This window comes from Dromaius novaehollandiae, chromosome 2 (assembly GCF_036370855.1).
Source record: "Dromaius novaehollandiae isolate bDroNov1 chromosome 2, bDroNov1.hap1, whole genome shotgun sequence".
Taxonomy (NCBI): domain Eukaryota; kingdom Metazoa; phylum Chordata; class Aves; order Casuariiformes; family Dromaiidae; genus Dromaius; species Dromaius novaehollandiae.
The window spans coordinates 137,064,930-137,084,863 of NC_088099.1; the positions used below are offsets into that span (position 1 = coordinate 137,064,930).

General features: G+C 35.4%; 1 protein-coding gene across 7 annotated transcripts in view; it reads left to right on the plus strand.

Moving 5' to 3' along the window:
- PCMTD1 (protein-L-isoaspartate (D-aspartate) O-methyltransferase domain containing 1) overlaps positions 1–19,934 on the plus strand; it is a 52,406-nt gene that overhangs the window by 25,358 nt on the left and 7,114 nt on the right. For 6 of the 7 annotated variants that reach the window (XM_064507555.1, XM_064507557.1, XM_064507553.1 and 3 more), the window contains 5 exons: positions 667–1,092; positions 5,127–5,229; positions 17,788–17,959; positions 18,472–18,492; positions 19,491–19,614. In XM_064507555.1, coding sequence (XP_064363625.1) covers positions 786–1,092; positions 5,127–5,229; positions 17,788–17,959; positions 18,472–18,492; positions 19,491–19,614 — 727 coding nt within the window. In that variant the 5' untranslated portion in view covers positions 667–785. The remainder of the gene's footprint in view (positions 1–666; positions 1,093–5,126; positions 5,230–17,787; positions 17,960–18,471; positions 18,493–19,490; positions 19,615–19,934) is intronic. The other variant, XM_026097800.2, reaches the window with a different exon arrangement.

Sequence of the window (19,934 nt, forward strand, 5' to 3'; positions counted from 1 at the left end):
TAAGAGCTGGCAAGCTGTTGAAAGTTTTTAGGTACCTAAGGAAACCATACTCCTTTAATGCATATGGCAAGCACTAGGAGGAGCTCAGATGCTCTAGAAAGTGGTCCTTTGTTGCATCCGAAACAGAACAGTGTGTGGTTGTGTCTGCACTAGTATTGTGGTTCAGCTCAGGAGTGAAGACTGGGAGTGCATTTCCTGGCCCTCTCCACTCAACCTGGCTTTGTCTCCCACTGCAGACTGATTTCAGAGCATGTGGAGTCAGTTCCTTTCAAAGGCAACTAAATTGGAATGTACTCCAACTGCTGATGGACACTTAGTTCTCAGGACGGGACTAGAGCTAATCCAAAGACACTTTCCCTCTCTGCAAATGTATATAATGAGTGTTAGGTTCTCAGCACTAGATGTTTTCATTCTCTGTATAAACTCCTCTTACGCTGCATTGCTTGCTAATGTGGACAGTCCATGTCAGCGTATTAAAGCTAAACCAAAAAAAAATGGATTGAGTGGACGTGAATCTGGAGGGCAGATTTTTGATGAAATGCTAGCTATCCTGACGCTAACAGTTCTGATATAAGTCATTCTGTACTTCTCATGTTTTGTCACCTTCTAGTACTTGTTGTTTTTCTCTTTTGAAACTCAAACTACGGAAACATATCTATCTTTCAGGATTCATTTGTGATGTGCTTTTGAAAGAAGAACAGAGAATCCATTGCACCCTGGAGCTTTTTGGAAAACTCTCCTTCTAATGTATTTTGCAAACTAACTGAATTAAATAGAAATTCATCATGGGAGGAGCTGTGAGTGCTGGAGAAGACAACGATGACTTAATTGATAACTTGAAAGAAGCTCAGTATATTCGCACTGAGAGTGTGGAGCAAGCCTTCCGAGCAATTGATCGTGGTGATTATTATCTGGAAGGATACAGGGATAATGCTTATAAAGACTTGGCCTGGAAGCATGGAAATATACACTTGTCGGCACCTTGCATTTATTCTGAAGTCATGGAAGCACTGAAGCTTCAGCCCGGATTATCTTTTCTAAATCTGGGTAGTGGAACCGGATATTTGAGTACAATGGTGGGATTAATATTAGGTAACTTGCACATTTTTATTTTAATATACTGTTTCTGCATATATTTTTAAAAGATTATACAACCCTAGTAAAACTTTACGTGTACTTCTTTAAAAGTAGCAGTACTATACTTAAGACTGACTGCGATGCGTTTTTTACAGTATTGGATATTATCCACAGGTTGTTTGCTGACATCTCATGAAGTGTTTTGGAAGAGAGGCAATTGTTCATGTTTGCCTTTCTATTGTCTAAAACTTGCATTTGAAAGAAAACAGTGTTTTAGTTGCTTAAATGGAAAAGTCCTAAAGGAGCAATTGTAATGAGGACTAAAACTTTAGTCTGTTTACACCATATTTATGCTCTTATACTAGGTTACTGGTTTGATTCTCAGTTTATAAAAAGAAAAATCTAAATTTTGAAGGCTAATGATGCTTGGAAAAACTTACAGAAAAAATAAATCTGTATTCTTAGCATGCAAAAAATACTTTTAAGAGATTAGTACTTTTCTTTCTTCTGTTTTCAAGCACATGTCCTGTGTAGAGAAAGGATGAAATGAGATACTGCTGGCTAAATTTAAATTGTAAAACCTACTTTAAAGGGATTTTTTTTTCCCTCTTCAGGTTGATACTTAGAATACAGAGGATGTGTTCTAGCAAATACATTTTATTTTGTTTTTTTTTTTTTGTTATTGGTTTTTTACTGACCAATTTCATTACAGGAAATGAGTTCTTATATTTTAGTAAGTAGTTTTCACAGATATTATCTTACTGACTATATTATACAGTTTTCTTCCTTTTCAGAAAATTTGCTGACTGGCAATACACAGATTTTGAATATATGTATACAACTCTGAAGTGTGAAGAGTTGATTTGCTAATTTTTAAAATGGTAGGAATGGATAACAAAAAGTTGTTAAAGAGCATAAATCATCCCTAATGGGTACACAGCAAACTTCAGTTGTTGCCCCCTCCTTCCCTATCAGCAGTCATTTGTTCCCATTATTATAAATAAATCCAACAGCTGATTTGTTGCACCCTCTTGTGGAAACAGGAATTAGTGTTCATTCACAGGTAAAAATTAAAAATGAAAATATATTCCAATGGTGTTGCTTTGCCTTTTTGAAGAATTTCTGTTCAAAGGAGTAGATGTTTTTAATTAGATTATAATATCTTAAGTTCAGAGTTATAGTTAAATATTTGTTTAAAAATTAGAGAATACTACTGCATTTTTTCTTCTAAAAATGTAGGCTTGGAGTAGTGAGTAAGGGTATTCATTGATTTCTCTGCGTTATGGAAAGCTTTGTTGTTTGATTATCCTGTCCTATGGTGATATTTTAAAAGAAAACTACAAATCCTGTATATTGCACTTACATCTCTGTATTTATCTAACCTATTTTGAGTGGCTCTTGGAAAGCTGTTGAATGCTCCTGGGTTTGACCTCTCCATATCAAGCCGAATTTCTGTCCTTTGGAATACTTGTGTAGGTGAAATGAAAAGGGAAAAGGTTTGCCTGATGCAGAGGATGAGGTTGGTTGACAGGCCCCTAGGAACATGGTAATTATATTGGACATGTTCCTGCAGAGCAAGCTCAGGTGCTGATACTTCTCTAAATGCTGCTAAGGACCTGGGAGCAGTGACTCCTGAACTAGGTACCAGCTGGTTCAGATCCAAAAGCAGATGTTCCATGTTTCTGTGGTGCTGTACCCAATCTCCTAAGTCTGTGTACCATTGTAATGTGGTTTGAGTGCTAGGTTGAGATGTGGAAGGTATGAATGATGTGTGTGTCTTTGTTTTCTGCCTCTTTGGTCAAATTAATAGTTAGGTATAATCATTCTTTATTTTAGTGTTTATTTTAAATTGAGGAACTGCTGCTTTAACAAAGGAAAAGAAACAGAAGTATAATTCTGACTAACAGTATATATGCTTTTAAAAGCCTACTTTTTAAAACCAATTTCAGCATGCACTGTATGTAATTAGTAACAGAGAACCATGTGCTCTTTGACAGTAGTTGGGTAGCTAGTGAGCTGATGATGCAGTGAGTAATATTTTTGCTGTATTATTTGTATCAAAATCACATTAAATTTGCAAGTGATTTGAAATCGGCGAACACTTGTAAGTATAATGGCATCTAAAAACCCCGCACTTCATAGAAACTAAGTTAACTGTTATTGACAGAGTTAAAATCTAGACATAGTTAAGACTATGTGGTAGTATTAGTAACTCAGTACATTGAGAGAGACTAGTTGACTTTGGAAAGTAACAAAAGCTGGTGTCACTTTTTGAGAATTGCTGACTCTTTTGCTTCAGTGTGCAACCATAACTTTTCCTGCTGAGAGAATAGAGTATACATCTGACTTCTGTTCAACTCACAAATAATATGGTGTATCATGATGCAGTAGTATCTTGTGTTCACAGATTTGGTTCCAACAGTTTTAAATTTGCATTTATAATTTTGTTGTTCTTTTTTTTTTTTTTTTTTTCTTCTTCAAAATTGAATGTTGAAAGGATATATGTGAAACTTTGGGACAGAGGACATTGATGTATTTTTAATTTACTTTAAATTAGCAAATGAAGTACTTTACAAAGGGAATGGTAATACTAATTAAAGCATACCTTGACAGTTGCCACAGAACAGTATAGTTGCAACTACACTGTTTAGGAATGTCAGAGCTTATAATGTGCAAGGAAAGACTAAGAAAACAATCAGCACAGTCAGTCTCTTCCTAGCTGTTTCATTAATGTGATAGATAATAAACTTACAATAGATGAATGAGTGTGAGTAGGAGGAATATGTTTTCACAAGTTCAGAAAACATCTCACTCACGTGATCTGCCTACCTGTTGCCTGCCATCAGAGACCTTACAAACAATGTATATATATAGCAACTTAATCTTTTAGACCCATTTTTATGTCACACAAAGTGTTCTAAATTATGTTAAGAATTGTAATGATTGATCAGCCTAGTGGCCTATACTAATTTTTTTATGCAATTTTTTTATGAAACCAAATGAAACCTTTCTCAGTAACTTTGGTCTGTTTTCATGAATTGGTGTCCAACAAATGACAAATTGAATTCTATTTCATTGGCTAACATTTTTGGGCTAAATATTTAGAAAAGATTTAGAATGCTGTAGAAAAAATAAACTTAATTTTTGTGTCATCTTACGGATTTTTTGCTTTCTCTTCTTTTCCTTCCCTCTCCCTACCCCAATTCTATGCTCCTGTGACTGAGGTCTCTGGGCTGTGAGTGCATGTTAAATATAGAATCCCCACAGCAAATGTGACTCTCTGATTCAGTTTCCTTCCTGATGTGCACTAATCTTAGTAATACTGTCTCATGATTTCCTCCTGTTCTTGAAAAATAACTTTAACTTCTGGCACAGAAATTAACTTGGGGGGGGGGGGGGAACCACACACTGGGATACCAAATACTGATTGTAGGAAACAAGTATTGCAGCTGTAATGGCATTGTGATGAATGAACCTATAAGTGTGGTTAACTTCAATGTGCTGTATGGAAATTGATTATTGTAAAGGTAAATCAGCGCTCTCAGTTTCTGATTTGGGAACATGCATAATGGAAGAACAGATGTTGTTAAGAGATACAGTAATAAAAAAAGTCTTCAAATTGTCAAAAGCTGAAAAATGTGCCATAAGAAAACTTTTCAAACTTTAAATATCAAAATACAAACTAAATTATAACTTGAAAATGTTGTCTTGTAACAAAATTGTGTTGAAGCAAAAGGAGTAGCTCAATGCCTTAAATGTAGTCAGATTCATTTTTCTACATCTTTATGAAGAAAATTAATGATGTAAAATTACGTTTTGCCACAGTACCATCCTGGTTGGTTCTTTGAGCCTCTGGTGGCCTTTTATCTCATCATATATTTCCTCTTAAACATCTGTAATGCAAATACAAAAATATCTTTGTTCAGCTGCATTGAGAGACTTATTCAAGTGTACTATGTGATGTTAGTGCTTTCACAGATGAAAGGTATAATACTGTTCCATGTGGTTGGGCTGTGCTCAAAGAAAAAACATGCTATTTTTATTTACAGGACCTTTTGGGATAAATCATGGAATAGAGCTTCATTCAGATGTGGTAGAATATGCCAAGGAGAAATTGGAGAGCTTCATAAAATACAGTGATAGCTTTGATAAGTAAGTATTTAACTTGCCTAGTTCACTTTGGAACTTTCTCGTTGTTTTTTTAAGCTGGGGTCTGTCATTGCACATGAGCTTAGGGAGGGGAGGAGAAGAATGGCGTCACACATGGTGAACAAGCATTTTGTAATAAAAACATAACATCAAGTTTATGACATTAATTGTTGAGGTAAGTTAAGGCTTAAAAAAGCAGCTTTATGAGAGTATTGCTGCTGTATAACGTTTGGCAAAATGGATCTCCCTGCATTTTTGAGGTGGGTGTATGTATATATGTGTGTGTGCACATATGTATGTATACATTCATAAAGAATGATCTGTGATGTGCCGATGTTTTTCTCTGCTTGTATAAAATAATTCATATCTATTAAATCAGTTTAGATTGTACAGTTGGATATCCTCTTCTGGTACAGAATCAACTTTTTTCTTCTAATCTACCATTGCTGGTCTAGGTATGAAAGACATGAGTGAATTTACCTGACTGACTTTTTTTTATTACTTGGAGAGGTGGTTAGCAGTGTTCATCTATGCTCATGTGCCGCTCACTTTTTACTGGTTCACTTCAGGCTTATAGGGATCTTATTGGCTCCACTTACCCAACAATCAACATGGTCCTTTTTATTGTTATTTTGAAGTATGCCCGTAATCTGGATCTCAGTCTTCTCTCTCCTACAAAAGGGACAACATTGTACCTGTTAGGGTTATTCTCGGTAAAGACTTTCTTCCTGTTAGGCAAAAATTCTCCAGCAGTTGTTACAAAGTGGCTTCTGGAAATCCAGTAAAGCTTTTGAATTGAAGGGGTAGCACAAGAGTTGCATGTCCTAGTTATCTTTTGTTGGGCAGTGGAGAGCAGAGAAAATTCTTCCTATCCCCCTGCATTTGTTGTAATGTGCTTTAAGAAGTGCTCTGCTCTTGGTTATCTTGGCTGGAGCTCTGTTCACTTTCCTCTCTGCCCCAAACTTCTAGAGCTGTTGTCTGACCACAGACCTTCTTCCTTCCCCTCCTGAGGAAAGGAAGGCTCTTCTAGATAGAGTGTGAAGTTGAGTTTAAAATACCATTCTAGTTTTACCTGTATCTGTTTTCACTTCTGTACTTCTAATATTGGCAAGATAATTTAAGTACTACTTTGTTCTTTGAGTAGAATAAATACAGTTATATAAAAGAAAATATGAATATGTTTCATTACTGCAGTTTTAGTTCAGGCTTGTCTGTTTGCTCAGGGTACATACACACAGAAGCCAGATAAATAAAAATGGATTAAATCTAGAACTTCACAGAATACTTTTTTTTTTTATTATTAAGTAGAGATCATATAAAGTGTGTGATTGGCAGTCACTTATTACTAATACTGTATTAGTGGCTCTGTTTGGTTAGATGCTACAGCCAGCTAATCATGTCCTGTGCAATCATTCAGATGTACAAAAAGCTCAGTTTTTGACTGAAATATCTTTCTGGTCTGGTGACATATTTATGTACAGAAACAAAGAAATTGAGTGACAGGATAGGAAGGAAAAAAGTGATTATTGTTTAACCAAAGTTAATCTTCTTAAAATATTTTTGTAAATGAATATCAGAATGGTGCCATTGAAAATTTAAAATATGAAAAAAATGGAGAAAGAGTTGCTAAATTTGTCATAAGCGAACATTAGTATGTATATCCTTTTTTTGAAGGAAAAATATGGTTATCTGTAGTAAGAGATCTAAATATTAAAAGAGTAGAGGTGAATTTTTCTGTAATTCAGAGAAGATTGACTCTGGGTGCAATGGTCTAAATGTTATGTGCTATCTGTGATGGTGGTTAAATTGGTCTTTATTTATACAGTGTTATTCCAATGGGAAAAAAGTCAGCAGGTTGGCGAAAGTCATCCAAACTTTATCGCTAGTTGACATGCTACATCTCGGCATACGCTGTTTAACAATCCACCTTGTCCTCACAACAATAAAATACTAAGCAATGGCTATAAACCTTCCTCCTGCTCCAACTAACCTAACAAACATTGTACTGCTGTGAAAGTGCTTTTGATATAAATCTATTCAATAATAACTGTTTTTCAGCTGAAATAATGCTGGTTGGCTGTCTGGGATTTTCTGTTTTGTTGGGGGTGGGAATTGTAACTTTTTTGTCTGATTCTGTCTAACTGCTTTCTTTGGAAATACAGTATATTTTAATGTAGTTAATGAAGGTGGTGTATTTTTCTTCTGTGATTGACTGGGTTCTTCTATATCCTTAGTGTTTTTTAATATAAACAAATTTATAGAGCATGTCTTCAGTTTATATCTAACTCTCAGAATAATGTGCTGTGGATCAGTAATTCTGGTTTTGATTATTGTTTCAGTAAGTCCGTGTTGCGTCTTGGTTTATAAATGAAAAATATTTAGCCCACAGCTGTCTGGACCATGATTTCTAAACTTTGATGATTTGGTATGCTTAGTATTTGGATAAAAGACCACCAGAGAAAAAGGATTGACAAGGTGTGCGGTGTCTGTCTACTGCTGATCACTGGTGTATATCTAACAGGCCTCCTTACTGTTTGAAAATAGATTTTATCTAACAGACTGGTATAAATGAAGCAATTGTCTCAGTAGATGTGTGCATATTATGGGGGGGGGGGGGAGGGGGGAAATATGTTATGCTTGTCAGCAGTCTCCAAATAGGTAGAGGATGGATAGAGCACAGAGACTGCATTCAATTTGCCTGGCAGTAATTGAGTTGTGTGGATGGAGAATTATGTGAAACTTTACATTGTCACTTCCCTGCCTTCCATCACTTTGTAGTGGATAATAAAATCCTTCAGACTAGTCTGAATATTTTACAGCAATTTCCTTTTGAAACAAATATAAAGGGAGTTTTAACTTCTAGCTACTTGAAGAGCTTCAAACTAGATCCTAAATAAATACATTGTAACATTATTTGCATTGTTCTGTCACTTGAAGCAATACGCAGTTGTCTTTGCATATGACTTTGCATGGAGCTGGGTCATGATGATTTAGAATTTTTTTCTGCTAAAACAATTTGGAATATTGCTTGGAAGCCTTTTTTTATGGGGGAATGATGTATTGGATGTCAGATCTTGTGTTGTGTGGTATATCACTTTTTTTCCTTAATTCCTGGTAAGAATGTTGTTGAAACTTACTTGAAAGCAGTTTTTTATACAATTGCAGTAGGTGCTTGATCAAAGACTGGTAGCAATGTAAAAATAACATGTCCTAAAGGATTTAAGACAGTCTTTCTACTTAAAGGAGAATTATCTCTGTTTAGTAGCTGGGATTCTGTCTGTTGTTGCCTCTTGAACTGTTCATCGGAGGAAAAGCTTTTCAGGTATCTGTTTCAGAAGGACAAATAATTTCAGTAATTGCTTGTATCTGTATCCATATCCCACCAATCTATAAGAATAGTTTTCCTCTAACTGGAGGTGGAGTTGATCATTCTGAGAGGTAAAATGCTGCCTTGATCTTATTTGACAAAATATCTTTGCCAATAGAAGCAAAGGAGAAGTGTCCTCTGAAAGCTTTTTGCAAAGTGTCATCGTGGCTGAGGTGCGAAAGATTTTTAGGTATAAACGAAAGGATGTTCTTTGAGTCTGAAATACACTTAAGACTTTCTTTCATGCTTAAAACCTTGAGAGAATGCATGCCAATTAAGGGAAAAGAAATCACTCCTTAAGAAGGCTCTATCTAAAACACATGTGCAAGTATCAGGCCCCGCTTCACCTGTTTATTGAAGGGGAATGTGTTGTCTTTTCTGCTCCCAGTCAACTTCTAGACCTAGAATATCCAGCTTGGAGAGAGAGCCACAGGGCAAAGCTAGGTTGCCCATCTTCTAGCACCCTATCAAAACCAAACCTGACTAAGCTGGTGAAGTCCCTGCTGTGAAAGAAAATCACCAACCCTTCTCAGGATCAAAAGAAACCACTTCAATGGTAAGTGACAAGAACCCTAGTACTACTTCTGGGATAACTGTTACGGGTGGAACTTCTTCCTGAAGTCATTTAGTAGCTTGTATTGGCATTGAAAAATAGTAAGCTTACTCTCCCAACTGAGTATTTGTCTTCATCAAAATTCAGGGCTTTTTATAGGACACTGAAAGTTCAGTTTTACTTTCATAAAAGCAGATTTGAAACTGAAAGTTCCTTGTATGTACACAAAGAAAATAAAACTTCTTCCTGTGCAGCTGGATGATGATTGCAGTAAAAATCTAAGCAGGAAAAGCAAGCAGTCTCCCAAACTCACTGGCAGCTTTCTCCATTTAAATTTTACTGCTGGCTTAGTCTTGGATTCAAGTAGTGAAAATGCTTATTTATTTATTAAGTGGTGGAAAAAACTCTCATTGAGGTTTAGTCTAACCAGAAGAACTTAATTCTAGTAGCATTCTTTGATACCAGGAGTTACATAAATAGGAAGAAAGGCTATTGAAAAAAGGCATTTTTATTTAGAGATATTGAAGTAATATTTCTATCCAAACACCTTATAAAACCAAAACTAAAAAAAATGTTGAACCTACCCTTACTTAAGCAGAAACTTAAACTGCATTTTTAAGGTATTTGATAATTGAAGAAATCCCTACTGTAGCTCTCTCATAACCACAAATAAAATATTTTATAAAAATAAATAAATGAACCCCATGGTGGACATTTCCTTTTTTTGGAGATCTCTGGTTGCTGCAAGTTGTGATAGTATTTAGAATGTCTGTTACGTTAAAGCTATTGATGAAAATGCTCATCTCATTATTCCCATCAAATCTATTGCTTCATAGAAGTCTGTGCTATAAAACATGAAGATTTTAAGCTTTTAACCTATAAAAATACTTTTATCTGTTAATTTAAAAAAAAAGGGGGTGGTGGTGGAGGGGATGCAAATACTCTTCTGTCTATAGAATAAGCTGTTTTCCAAACTTCTGTGTATGGATTTCTTAGGGCCCTGATAAGCACTGAGGTGACAGAAAATGCTTTTCACCTCCCTATTGCTGTCCACTTTTCTTACAATTCACTGCAGAATTGATATAAATTATTCCTTCAGTGCAATTCTTTGTTTTGTCATGAAAACTTAAACTTCATTATGTACCATATCTAAGCTGTGAAGCCAGTTTTGAAGGGAGAGTGAGGTTAGTCATAAGAATTTTTAAGAACCAATGTTCAGATTTCTTCAGAAATTAGTAATTTTTTTTTTTGGTCCATCTCAGTGAAACTGATGAGATGATTTGTAAACAAGAGAGCTGAGGTAATTTGATTGAAGGACCAAGATAAATTTATTTATTCCAACTGAGAATAACACATACAAATAAAACTGAAATACAGATTTCTCATTTATTATGCTATTGTACTGGCTGGAAGCTGAAAAAATGTTTCAAACAGAACTATTGAATAGAAATTTCACCTGCATCACTGTTGGCTATATTTCTAATGCTGATAACATTTTTATTATTGTAATTGGATGCAAGTGACTTAGAAGTTGTTACTGTAGATTAACAGCTGTTTTGCTTTCAAAGACTTAATATTTTTCTGTTTCTGTTTATTCTTATGTTCATAGTGTACATGCAGAAGATCTCACAATTAACAATAGTATTAAAATGTGTATAATGTTGCAGTGAAAGCTGCAAGTATGCCATGAAAATGCATTTACTCTAAGTGAACAGACACTGTCTTGATGAGTTGACTAAAGGGATAAACAAGGCAGAGAACGAACAGTGCAAAAAATACAAACAAAAGCATCAAAAGGACTTGCCATCTTGCCCCCTCTTGTTCCACTTAATTGGAAAAGAATCATCTTGTACAGTCTTGCAAATTTCTGTTCTATGTTAGCAGATGCAGTTTTAAAGTTTCTTAGCGAGTTATTTAATCTTAAATGGGCATCTCTTACAGGATATAATGTAGGAAATATTTATTGAGAAACAAATGGGAAAACCTTTTCCTGCATTATGCAGTATGTGAAAAGCACCTTTAAATCTGGTTGATAATCATTCAGAACAGATTTTTTTGCATTTGAGTAAAATGTTAAAGGCTAATGAGGCCTGAAAGTTGGAAAATAATTAATCTGTTTCACACTATGTTATCTCACAGAAAGCCATAAGAGTATTGACATTCATTAGTAACTTATAAAGATAAGTTTTATGTCAGCTTAAAAGCTGAAAAATAGATCAGATTATTTGGAAAGTTCTTGAATTCTTTCAGTAAACTTGATGCTTAAACAGAGGTTTTGAGAATACTTGGATTAAGTTTATTGATTTATGAAATCGTTGTGTTCGAAACTCAGTATTTGTTTCTTTTCTTGGTGCCAGAATTTGCTAGGTTGTTCTTTCATTTGTAGCTTTTCAGTCTGAATCTAAAAATAAGCACAGTAAATATTGTTTTTTATTTATTACATTATTTTTAGCTTCTATAGCTATGTTTTAAAAAGGTGGGTCCGTTATTTTTATTGGTGAAAAGATTAAGAATCTTCTAAACCAGTCTGCCAAAACTGATTCGTACCTGTTCCTTCCACCATTCAGAGGGATTCTTTTGGTGAAAATATGATGAGCAGTGTATTAGGATAGGACAAAAATAAGTGTTATTTTCTTGTTGCAGTAGCAAAAATATTTGAAATTTTAGCATACATTTTCAAAGTATAACAGTCTGCACATTCTGCAGATTCATTTTAGCATCTGCTTATTAGTGGATTGTTTAAGGGGAGTTTGATATAACGCAAATTCCAAGGGTTCTAATGCTGGATTCTGTTTTGAAATGCGTATCAAACCTGCTTTTTTCCTTCCATGAACTGTGATATCCAAAATCCTTCTTCGGATGCTTTAGAACTCTTTGCTGAAATCTGGCATCAGCATAGTTCAAACGGCAAGTGTTAACAACTTGAAAACCCCTTTCTTCCATTTTGTTAGAATTGTAAGTAGTCTCTTGGGCCTTAAACTTTAACAAAAATTCTTTATTTTGTTCTCCCTCCACCACCACCCCCAACCCTCTGGAGGGAAGAAAAAAAAAAAGAAAAGAAAAAAAAAAGATGCATTGTCATTGATTTTAATCTTGCCTTTCTGGAGCTGCTGAGGGTTAGTGTGTATTTTATCTTTATTTGTTCTGTTGACTCTGGCTTGTTGAATGTTAGAGGGGAATTACTTGGAGCACCTTGACAGCACTGACTGAGATCCCATCCTTCTGGAGGGGCTGTGACTGAAGCAAATGGGTGTGGATGTTGGGAAACCAGTATACTAAATTCATACTGAAAGTTTTCTTTCTCTAAGGGGTGTGAAGAGCAAGATCAGATATGAGTGTGGTTTATAAATATAATGATATGTAGAAATGTAGTGTTAGATGGTATTTTGGAATGAATATAGCAGTTACGGAGAGGTGTAAAATGTAACTGGAGTGATAGTTGTTCTGAGAACTGTTTTTTCTCTTAGCAGAGGACACTTGTAAGTAGCTAAAATAGTTCCTCTCTAGGGTTGCTTTTTAAGCATCTTGGAACATGTTTACTGATTCCATTAAACAGAAACCTATGAATATTGAAAGTCTTCCTCCAAAATTATTTGATTCCCCTTGCCTCCAGTTTTATTGAACTCACTTCTTTTTTTTAAGAATTAAGTACATATACTACCATTGGGGGGGAGGGGGGGAGGAAAGTGGAGGAAAAAAAGATTGGCAATTCATGATGACTTTGTCTGTTCTCATTTTCAAGAGACATCAGGATTAATAATGTCCTGCACTGAAGAAAGGGTGTATAGATAGAAAACCTTAGCCCAAAAGGCATACTATAAGACCTTCAGAGCTGGAAGTAATGGGTAGATTCAGCAGGGATTCAGTGGATTTTATGGCAGGACTAAGCAATCAATCTGCTCAAAAGAAGCTGCTAATAGGGTAGGTTATTGTACTATATTGTCCTGTTTTATAGTAATATCATGTTATCACACAAATAGATTGGTGGATATGGATACAAGAGCAACAAACTGTAACCTCTTAATTCTTTGCTACAAATACGTGTTTGAATATATATTTTATTGCAATAGTAATATTTCACTATGTTGATATCTATGGAAAACCTTACTGAGAGGAATGTGGGCAGTAGCAATCTACTTTGCTTTTTTTTAAGTTGTTGTGCTGAGGACAAAAACAGACTTTAAATTTTACAGCTGCTTTTTGATGCTTTTCTGGAAGAAAAGCATTGTGGCTGTGTTGAACCTGTAGACCTTTAATGCTGAGAGGATTAAAAAACGTTCCCTTGAGGGACAGTTCACTGAAATGCAAAAGATGGAAGGGCAGGCTAAGATCAAACATGTTTTATATACCTGAAACTTCTTGGTTATCTTGGGCCATTGCTAAACATGATCTGTGTGTACTTAACCTATGGCAGGTGTTCATTTAAACGCAAAGAACCCTTTTTGTTGCTATGTTATTTATAATGGGAACTCTTAAATTCTATTCTGTTGGCTGCTGTACCACTCTTGTAATCAAAATACCAGATTTAACTGAAGAACCTAATGTGATTCCAATTTCTCTACATTTTTCCAGCACTTATTTCATCTGTTAGATTAAAAAAAAAAAAAAAAAGAAAAGAAATTTTCTCATTTACCTAAATAACTGTCTGTAAGGCCACCCTGGCAAATTCATTAAGGTCAACAAAAGGTAAATAACAGCAGGTGTTTCTTAAATCAGATCTTTTTCTTAGTTCCATTTCAAATCAGTAACTAAGTGAAATGTACCTCATCTGAATAGGTAGCTTATGTGTCTGTCTATATTGGACATTCCAACAATAAACCAGTCTTTTTCAGCAGAGTCATTAGTCTAATTGAAGATAGCTTAGTGTCACAGAGAAGGAAGCGGAATGCTCAATCTGTTCTGATATCCCAAAGGCACTGGGAATAAAATAAACCAGTATGTTGGGTACAGTGGCAATTAGGGCTAAAAGAATTTGGGTTTGACTGAGTTAAGTTCCATAGTAAAACAAAGTGGTTGATCCTACTTTTATAGGGTTAGACTAAAAAGCTTGTGACGTTTTTGGAAGGTATTAAAATGACTTAATCCTTTGTATTTGCAGAATTTTTGTATTTAAAAGTTTTATGTCCTTCCCTGATCAAAAGGTAGACTCTCCTTTTCCAAGTTATGCTTTATTAAAGTTGAGCTTAATGTAGCTTGTTTTGAAAACTGTATGGGCAAGTTAATGACACATTCTCTAAATTTCCTTCTAGTCTCTGATGGGAGGTTGCCACAAAATACTAGATTGTGTAAATGCAACAACATGCTACATTCACTTATCAATTGTTTTTAATTTTCAAGGGTGCGTATCTTTCTGTGAAAGCAGAATCAGTTGAAAATTCAGTGGGTGAGGAAAGTTTGTTGCTGCAGTGACTAGGTTTACATTATTATATGGGGGTGGAGGGGAGGTACAGTTGGCAAACCTAGCTTAGCTGTACAGCAGTCAAGTCCATAATATTCCATTAAGTCCTGTGTATACCCCTATTTCTGGTATTTTGTCATTGTTCATGCTGTAATACACAAAGCAGTTAATTCTGTGGGCAGTACGAATGAAGAGGTTTGGCTTTTGACCTCATTTATTGATGTGACTAGACACCATTGCAACTTTTTCTTCCTGTTTCTTCTACCTGTTTTTATTTGGCTTCCTGGGTGTGTACCTTGGAAACCATATATGCCTGTGGCAATTCAAGAACTGCGTGTGTTCTAAATGGGCAGCCAGTGCACCTGGGTAGGCCAGCTGGGTATCACTGTTGAACTGCCAGGTGAGCTGAATTTCTCAGCTGACTTGGACCAAAGGGTTGTTTTCAAGAATTGCAGGTACCCATAGTCTACACTGCATAGGTCTGTTGTGAGAAATTAGTATTTTAGGAAACTCTTACTTCTGACAAACTAGGTTGAAACTAGCTAATGCTACTTGGAAGAAGAAGAAATTTTTGAAGCATATGGACTAACAAATGCCTAGCCAACTTGGTCATAAGCCTCACGTCTCCAGAAAGCTGTACTAATAATGTGAATCATGGTCCAACTAGGCTTTATGGTGCCTGTAGGCGGAGTCAGTCTCTTTGGTCCATCTGATTTTTACAGGCATAATAGGAAACTGCTTATGTGCCTTTGTTTCCACTTAAGGCCCTTCTAGCTGTGTACTGTGGAGTTAAATGAGAAATGCTCTTCAGCTTTTACTAAATTTGTGAAGCTTCTTTTTGCATCCACTATTTGTATATAGCATGTTTTGTATCTGGGGATGTTTTGTAGGTTTTTGTTTTGTCTTAGTTTTTTTTTGTTTCCTTGGAGAATTTGGGCTTCCTGCTTCTTTTAAGAAGATATGGTCAGTGGCTTCACAGACATTAGTGTGGTTTCCAGTAAAGGAAGCTGCTTGGAAGTATCTAGTAGTAATCTTGCCAGCTTTTAGAGGAGCATTTTCAGAAAATCAAAAAAAAAAAAAAAAAGTTGTGAAAATTGCAAAGCTAGGCAGGCTATTTTCGGTTGTCTAAGAACAAATTACAGCAGGCATCTATTTCAAGACTTAAAACTGCTTTTTAGGAAAGTACCATGTTTCTCCCTGCAGCCCCACTTTTCTTGAATTCTTGAAGCTCACAAAGGGACTTTTCTCAATCTTTCAAGTTAAATCAACGTGATGATGCTTGACTTACGATGCTTGACTTAGCTTTAATTTCAGCTTCCCTACAATTTATAGCATGAACCACCTGATTGGTCTCCATGGAATTTTGAAAACACATAATGCTTTTCCATGAGCCCATGAAATGAGAGAGCTTCTTCAGCAAAGTGATGAATGCTGTTGGTTTCATTTTCTTCCCAGCATTTAACCTTGCCTAATGCGTTTCTAGGTCTTTATTCATCCCTGTTCATCTCCCTCTCTGTTCATCTGAAATTAATTCAACCACAGTTCAGGCTTGCTTCCCAATTGTGTGCAACAAGGAAGTTGTTCCTTACCCATCGTCCTCCCTTTTTTTTTTTTCTTTCTTTCTAATTTATCAATATTGTTTGTAGCTTGCAGTTTTTCCACTGGAATTAGATGAGGAATAACAATATAAATTACTGGCTACGTACAGAATGTGAGAGAGTTGCAATAGTTGGTGAAGGATTCTGAAGTCTGTCCATTACTGTCCAAAGAATGGAGCGTTGCATTTTTTTTTCAAGATCAAGCATTCCTTAAAAGTAAAATCCACTGAATCCTTCAGGCAAAATCTTAATAGACTAGTATTCTAATTTGAATTTTTTAATTAGGAATTCTAGAATTCTTATTAGAATTTGAATTTGTCTAATTTGTAATGGAATTCTCATTTGTTACTGGTGATGTTGTAGATCAGAAGTTTTATGTGGAATATCAGGAAGTAGAAAAAGCTGCCAAGCTTCACTGTAACGGAAGCAGCACTGATTTGAATGTCATCAGGTGTCATACTGGTATCTGCTACTGCTAACCAGGTCAAAATAATTTCCTTTCCAATGACAGTCAGCTGTAAAGCTCATAAAATGGCTGCGTGCATTTGTGAAGTATTCAGGGGAAAAAAATCATTGCTTCTGGGTTAAACTTGAGATGCATTGGATTTTAATACTATCAGATGAAGCTTATTAACCATTTTCTGGACCCACAAGGCGTTAGGGTTTACTTCAGAGTTTTTTTTTTTTTTTTTTTTACTTTAAAAATTCTAAAAAACTTTTAAAAAAAACTTAAAAAAAAAATCCTGCATTCCTTTCTAGAAGCAACTATGGTAAACTTTGTAGTCTCTCTTCTTAATTTTAAAATGGGTAGAAAAAAATGTAAAATTTGAAGAAAAAAGTTTATAATATGTAAATTAGTGTCATGGCATGAGCAACTTAAGTAGTAAAATGCTGCGGAGATTTAAAAATTGTCAGAAAATATCACCGTAATTAGGAATATATGCAGCTATGGCAATGAAGTTCTGTCCTGTGCATGTTTTTTCTTTGGTATGTTATGCAGTGGTCAAGGGTCCTTATAATCCTCACAACTTCTGTTATAAACTTGGATCCACTTACAAACAGTTACACAACTTTCATTTGTGGATGAAAATCGGAATAGATGGATGGTTTTTTTCCTTGTTCTGTGTATAGCCAAAAAATGAAAACCTTTTCCAGTGATTTCTTTTTTGGGGGAAAAACGTGTTGGACTCAAGGTGGAAAATGAGGAGGTGGAGGAGAGTGAGTCTTAAGAGCCTGATTCAGTTGGTTATTAGGAATTGAATTGTTTCAACATTTGAGTGATAACCAGGCTGTTGAATAAACCTTCATTAAAATATACTGTTTTAAAGGGACTCTTATGGCTTGTAGGCTTGTCTAAACAACCTTATCTTCCTGCATTTAGAAAGTCTGATATTTTGAGTCCTTTTTTGTTTCATAGATAGAACTGCAGAAGAATTTCTTTGTGGTGGTCCTTAATGTGGCAGAAACAATAGATTATCTTCTAAATAGTATTGCCATGTAATGCATGTTTTTAAAGTATGTATGCTAACACTTCTTTCATTACCTTAATCTGAAGATTTTTCTTCTGTCTTTATCTGGACTGTCTTTCCTTAAAATCTTGTTTTGAAATGTCCCCCCCCCCCCCCCTTTTTTTCTCTCCCCTTAGATTTGAGTTCTGTGAACCTGCCTTCGTGGTTGGTAACTGTTTGGAAATAGCCTCAGACAGTCATCAGTATGACCGGATTTACTGTGGAGCTGGAGTCCAGAAAGACCATGAAAACTACATGAAAATTTTACTGAAAGTTGGAGGCATTTTAGTAATGCCTATAGAAGATCAGGTGACTTAGTGACAATTTCCCCTTGCTATCTTTTAGTATAATTATATAACTTAGGAATGCTTTTCAATGTATATTTGACTAAGTTAATGTTTGACTAATGACATCTTGGTTCAGTGTATTGCTGCAGCTGTGTAAATATTAGTTTTTTTTAATGAAGTCCTTTTCCCTTAAACTTGTAGGAAAGCATGAATATTCTCATTCCATCAAAGTCTGTGGCAAAACTGGTATTTCATACCAGTCCCAAAACTTCTTTGAAATCCTTCCCCCCAACACACATACGTTTTTACTGTCAGTACTTCAAAACAAAAAAATTCTAAACAAATAATTGATTTTGGAGAAACCTGAAATTGATGTGCTTAGTGGGAAGTGGTATGGAGAGGAAAAAAATGAAGGAAGAAAATGACTTGTTTTCAGCAGCTTTCAGTGTTGCTTTCGCATATTGGGTTAAACATTTTCCAGACAGGAGTATTATTCTAATAATACTTCACACTTCTATCACTTTTCATCCATAGATCTCAAAAGGCTTTACAAAGGTAAGTATTATTCTCCCTGTTTTGCTAATAGGGAAATTGAGAAAGAAAGACTGTTTTTTAAGTTGGTGTCCTTTTAAATCCAAATATTTACTGAAATATTTTATGATAAAAATGTTGACATTTATATCTGCTTTCTCAAAATAGTATATTTGTTTTAAACATAACCTGCACTGTTCAGATACATTCAATTACTTAAATATTTTTTGTTTTCAGTATTTATTGAACTAAGATATGGTCATCTGAAATTGATGGAATTCAACTTAAAAGTAGCCAAGATTTGAAAGCAGAATTAGCACTAAGAATATTTTTGCCATATGTGCACATGGTTAAGGTGCTGGACCATGTGAAATAAGAAGAAACTGAAAGAGCTGGGTTTGTTTAGCATGGAAAGAAACAGGCTAAGGGAAGATCTACTTACTGACTTTACTATCTAAAGTGGTGGGCAGATTACTAAGTAGACAGGAGTCACATTCTCCTTGCAGATGCACAGCAGAAGGAAAAGAAGATTACAAATGGCAACAAGGGACATTCTGCCTGGTTATAAGGAAAGTTTTTGACTGTGAGAGTGGCTGAATGTTAGAGCAGGTTGCCCAGAGAGGTTGTAGAATCTCCATCCTTGGAAATTTTCAAAAGTTAATTGGACAAAACCTCTGAGTCACCTGATTTAACTTTGGAGTTGGCTGTGTTCAAGCAGGAGATTGCACTACAGAGGCTGGTTCCAACCTAAAGTATTCTATAATCCTGTAGAAAACTTTGAAAAAGTTACCTTGGCCCTTCATTTTCTAATTGTATCTTTGCCTATTGTCAAAGAAAGTTCTGTTCATTATATAGTGACCAAATAATATTTCAAGGAATATACAATTCCTTTCTGTCCATAAATCAACCTTTATAAATGAATTTTGAAGCATATTGAAATAGCAACATTTTTAAACACCAATCCGAGTAGTCTGAGTGTAAAAAAAAAAACTTTAACCATCTTCTTTTCCTTTTTTTTGCAGCTGACACAAATCTTGAGAACAGGACAGAATACGTGGGAAAGTAAAAATATCCTTGCTGTTTCCTTTGCTCCACTAGTGCAACCAAACAGAAATGACAATGGCAAACATGACAGTGTGGGACTGCGTAAGTGTCACTTGTGGTGTCTCTTTGATGTGACAGGTTTTTATAGTGCCTGCTGGTGTTTTTCTGGAAGCAGGGGGGCTATGCTATACAGGCATGTAACATGATAGAACGGGAATGTAATTTAGAAAAGCTGTAGCTGACTGTTTATGTGCTTCTGGCTCATGTTCTGTATCGCTATACAAATAATATCACGAATTAAAATAATGCCTTGTTTCCAGCTTCTCTTTCCAGACTTCTTTCCCTTGAGATTCAGCTTCTTGCTTTCTAATGAGGCACAGGAAATCCGTTCAGCTAATACTAGGTATGTCAGGAGTGCTCAC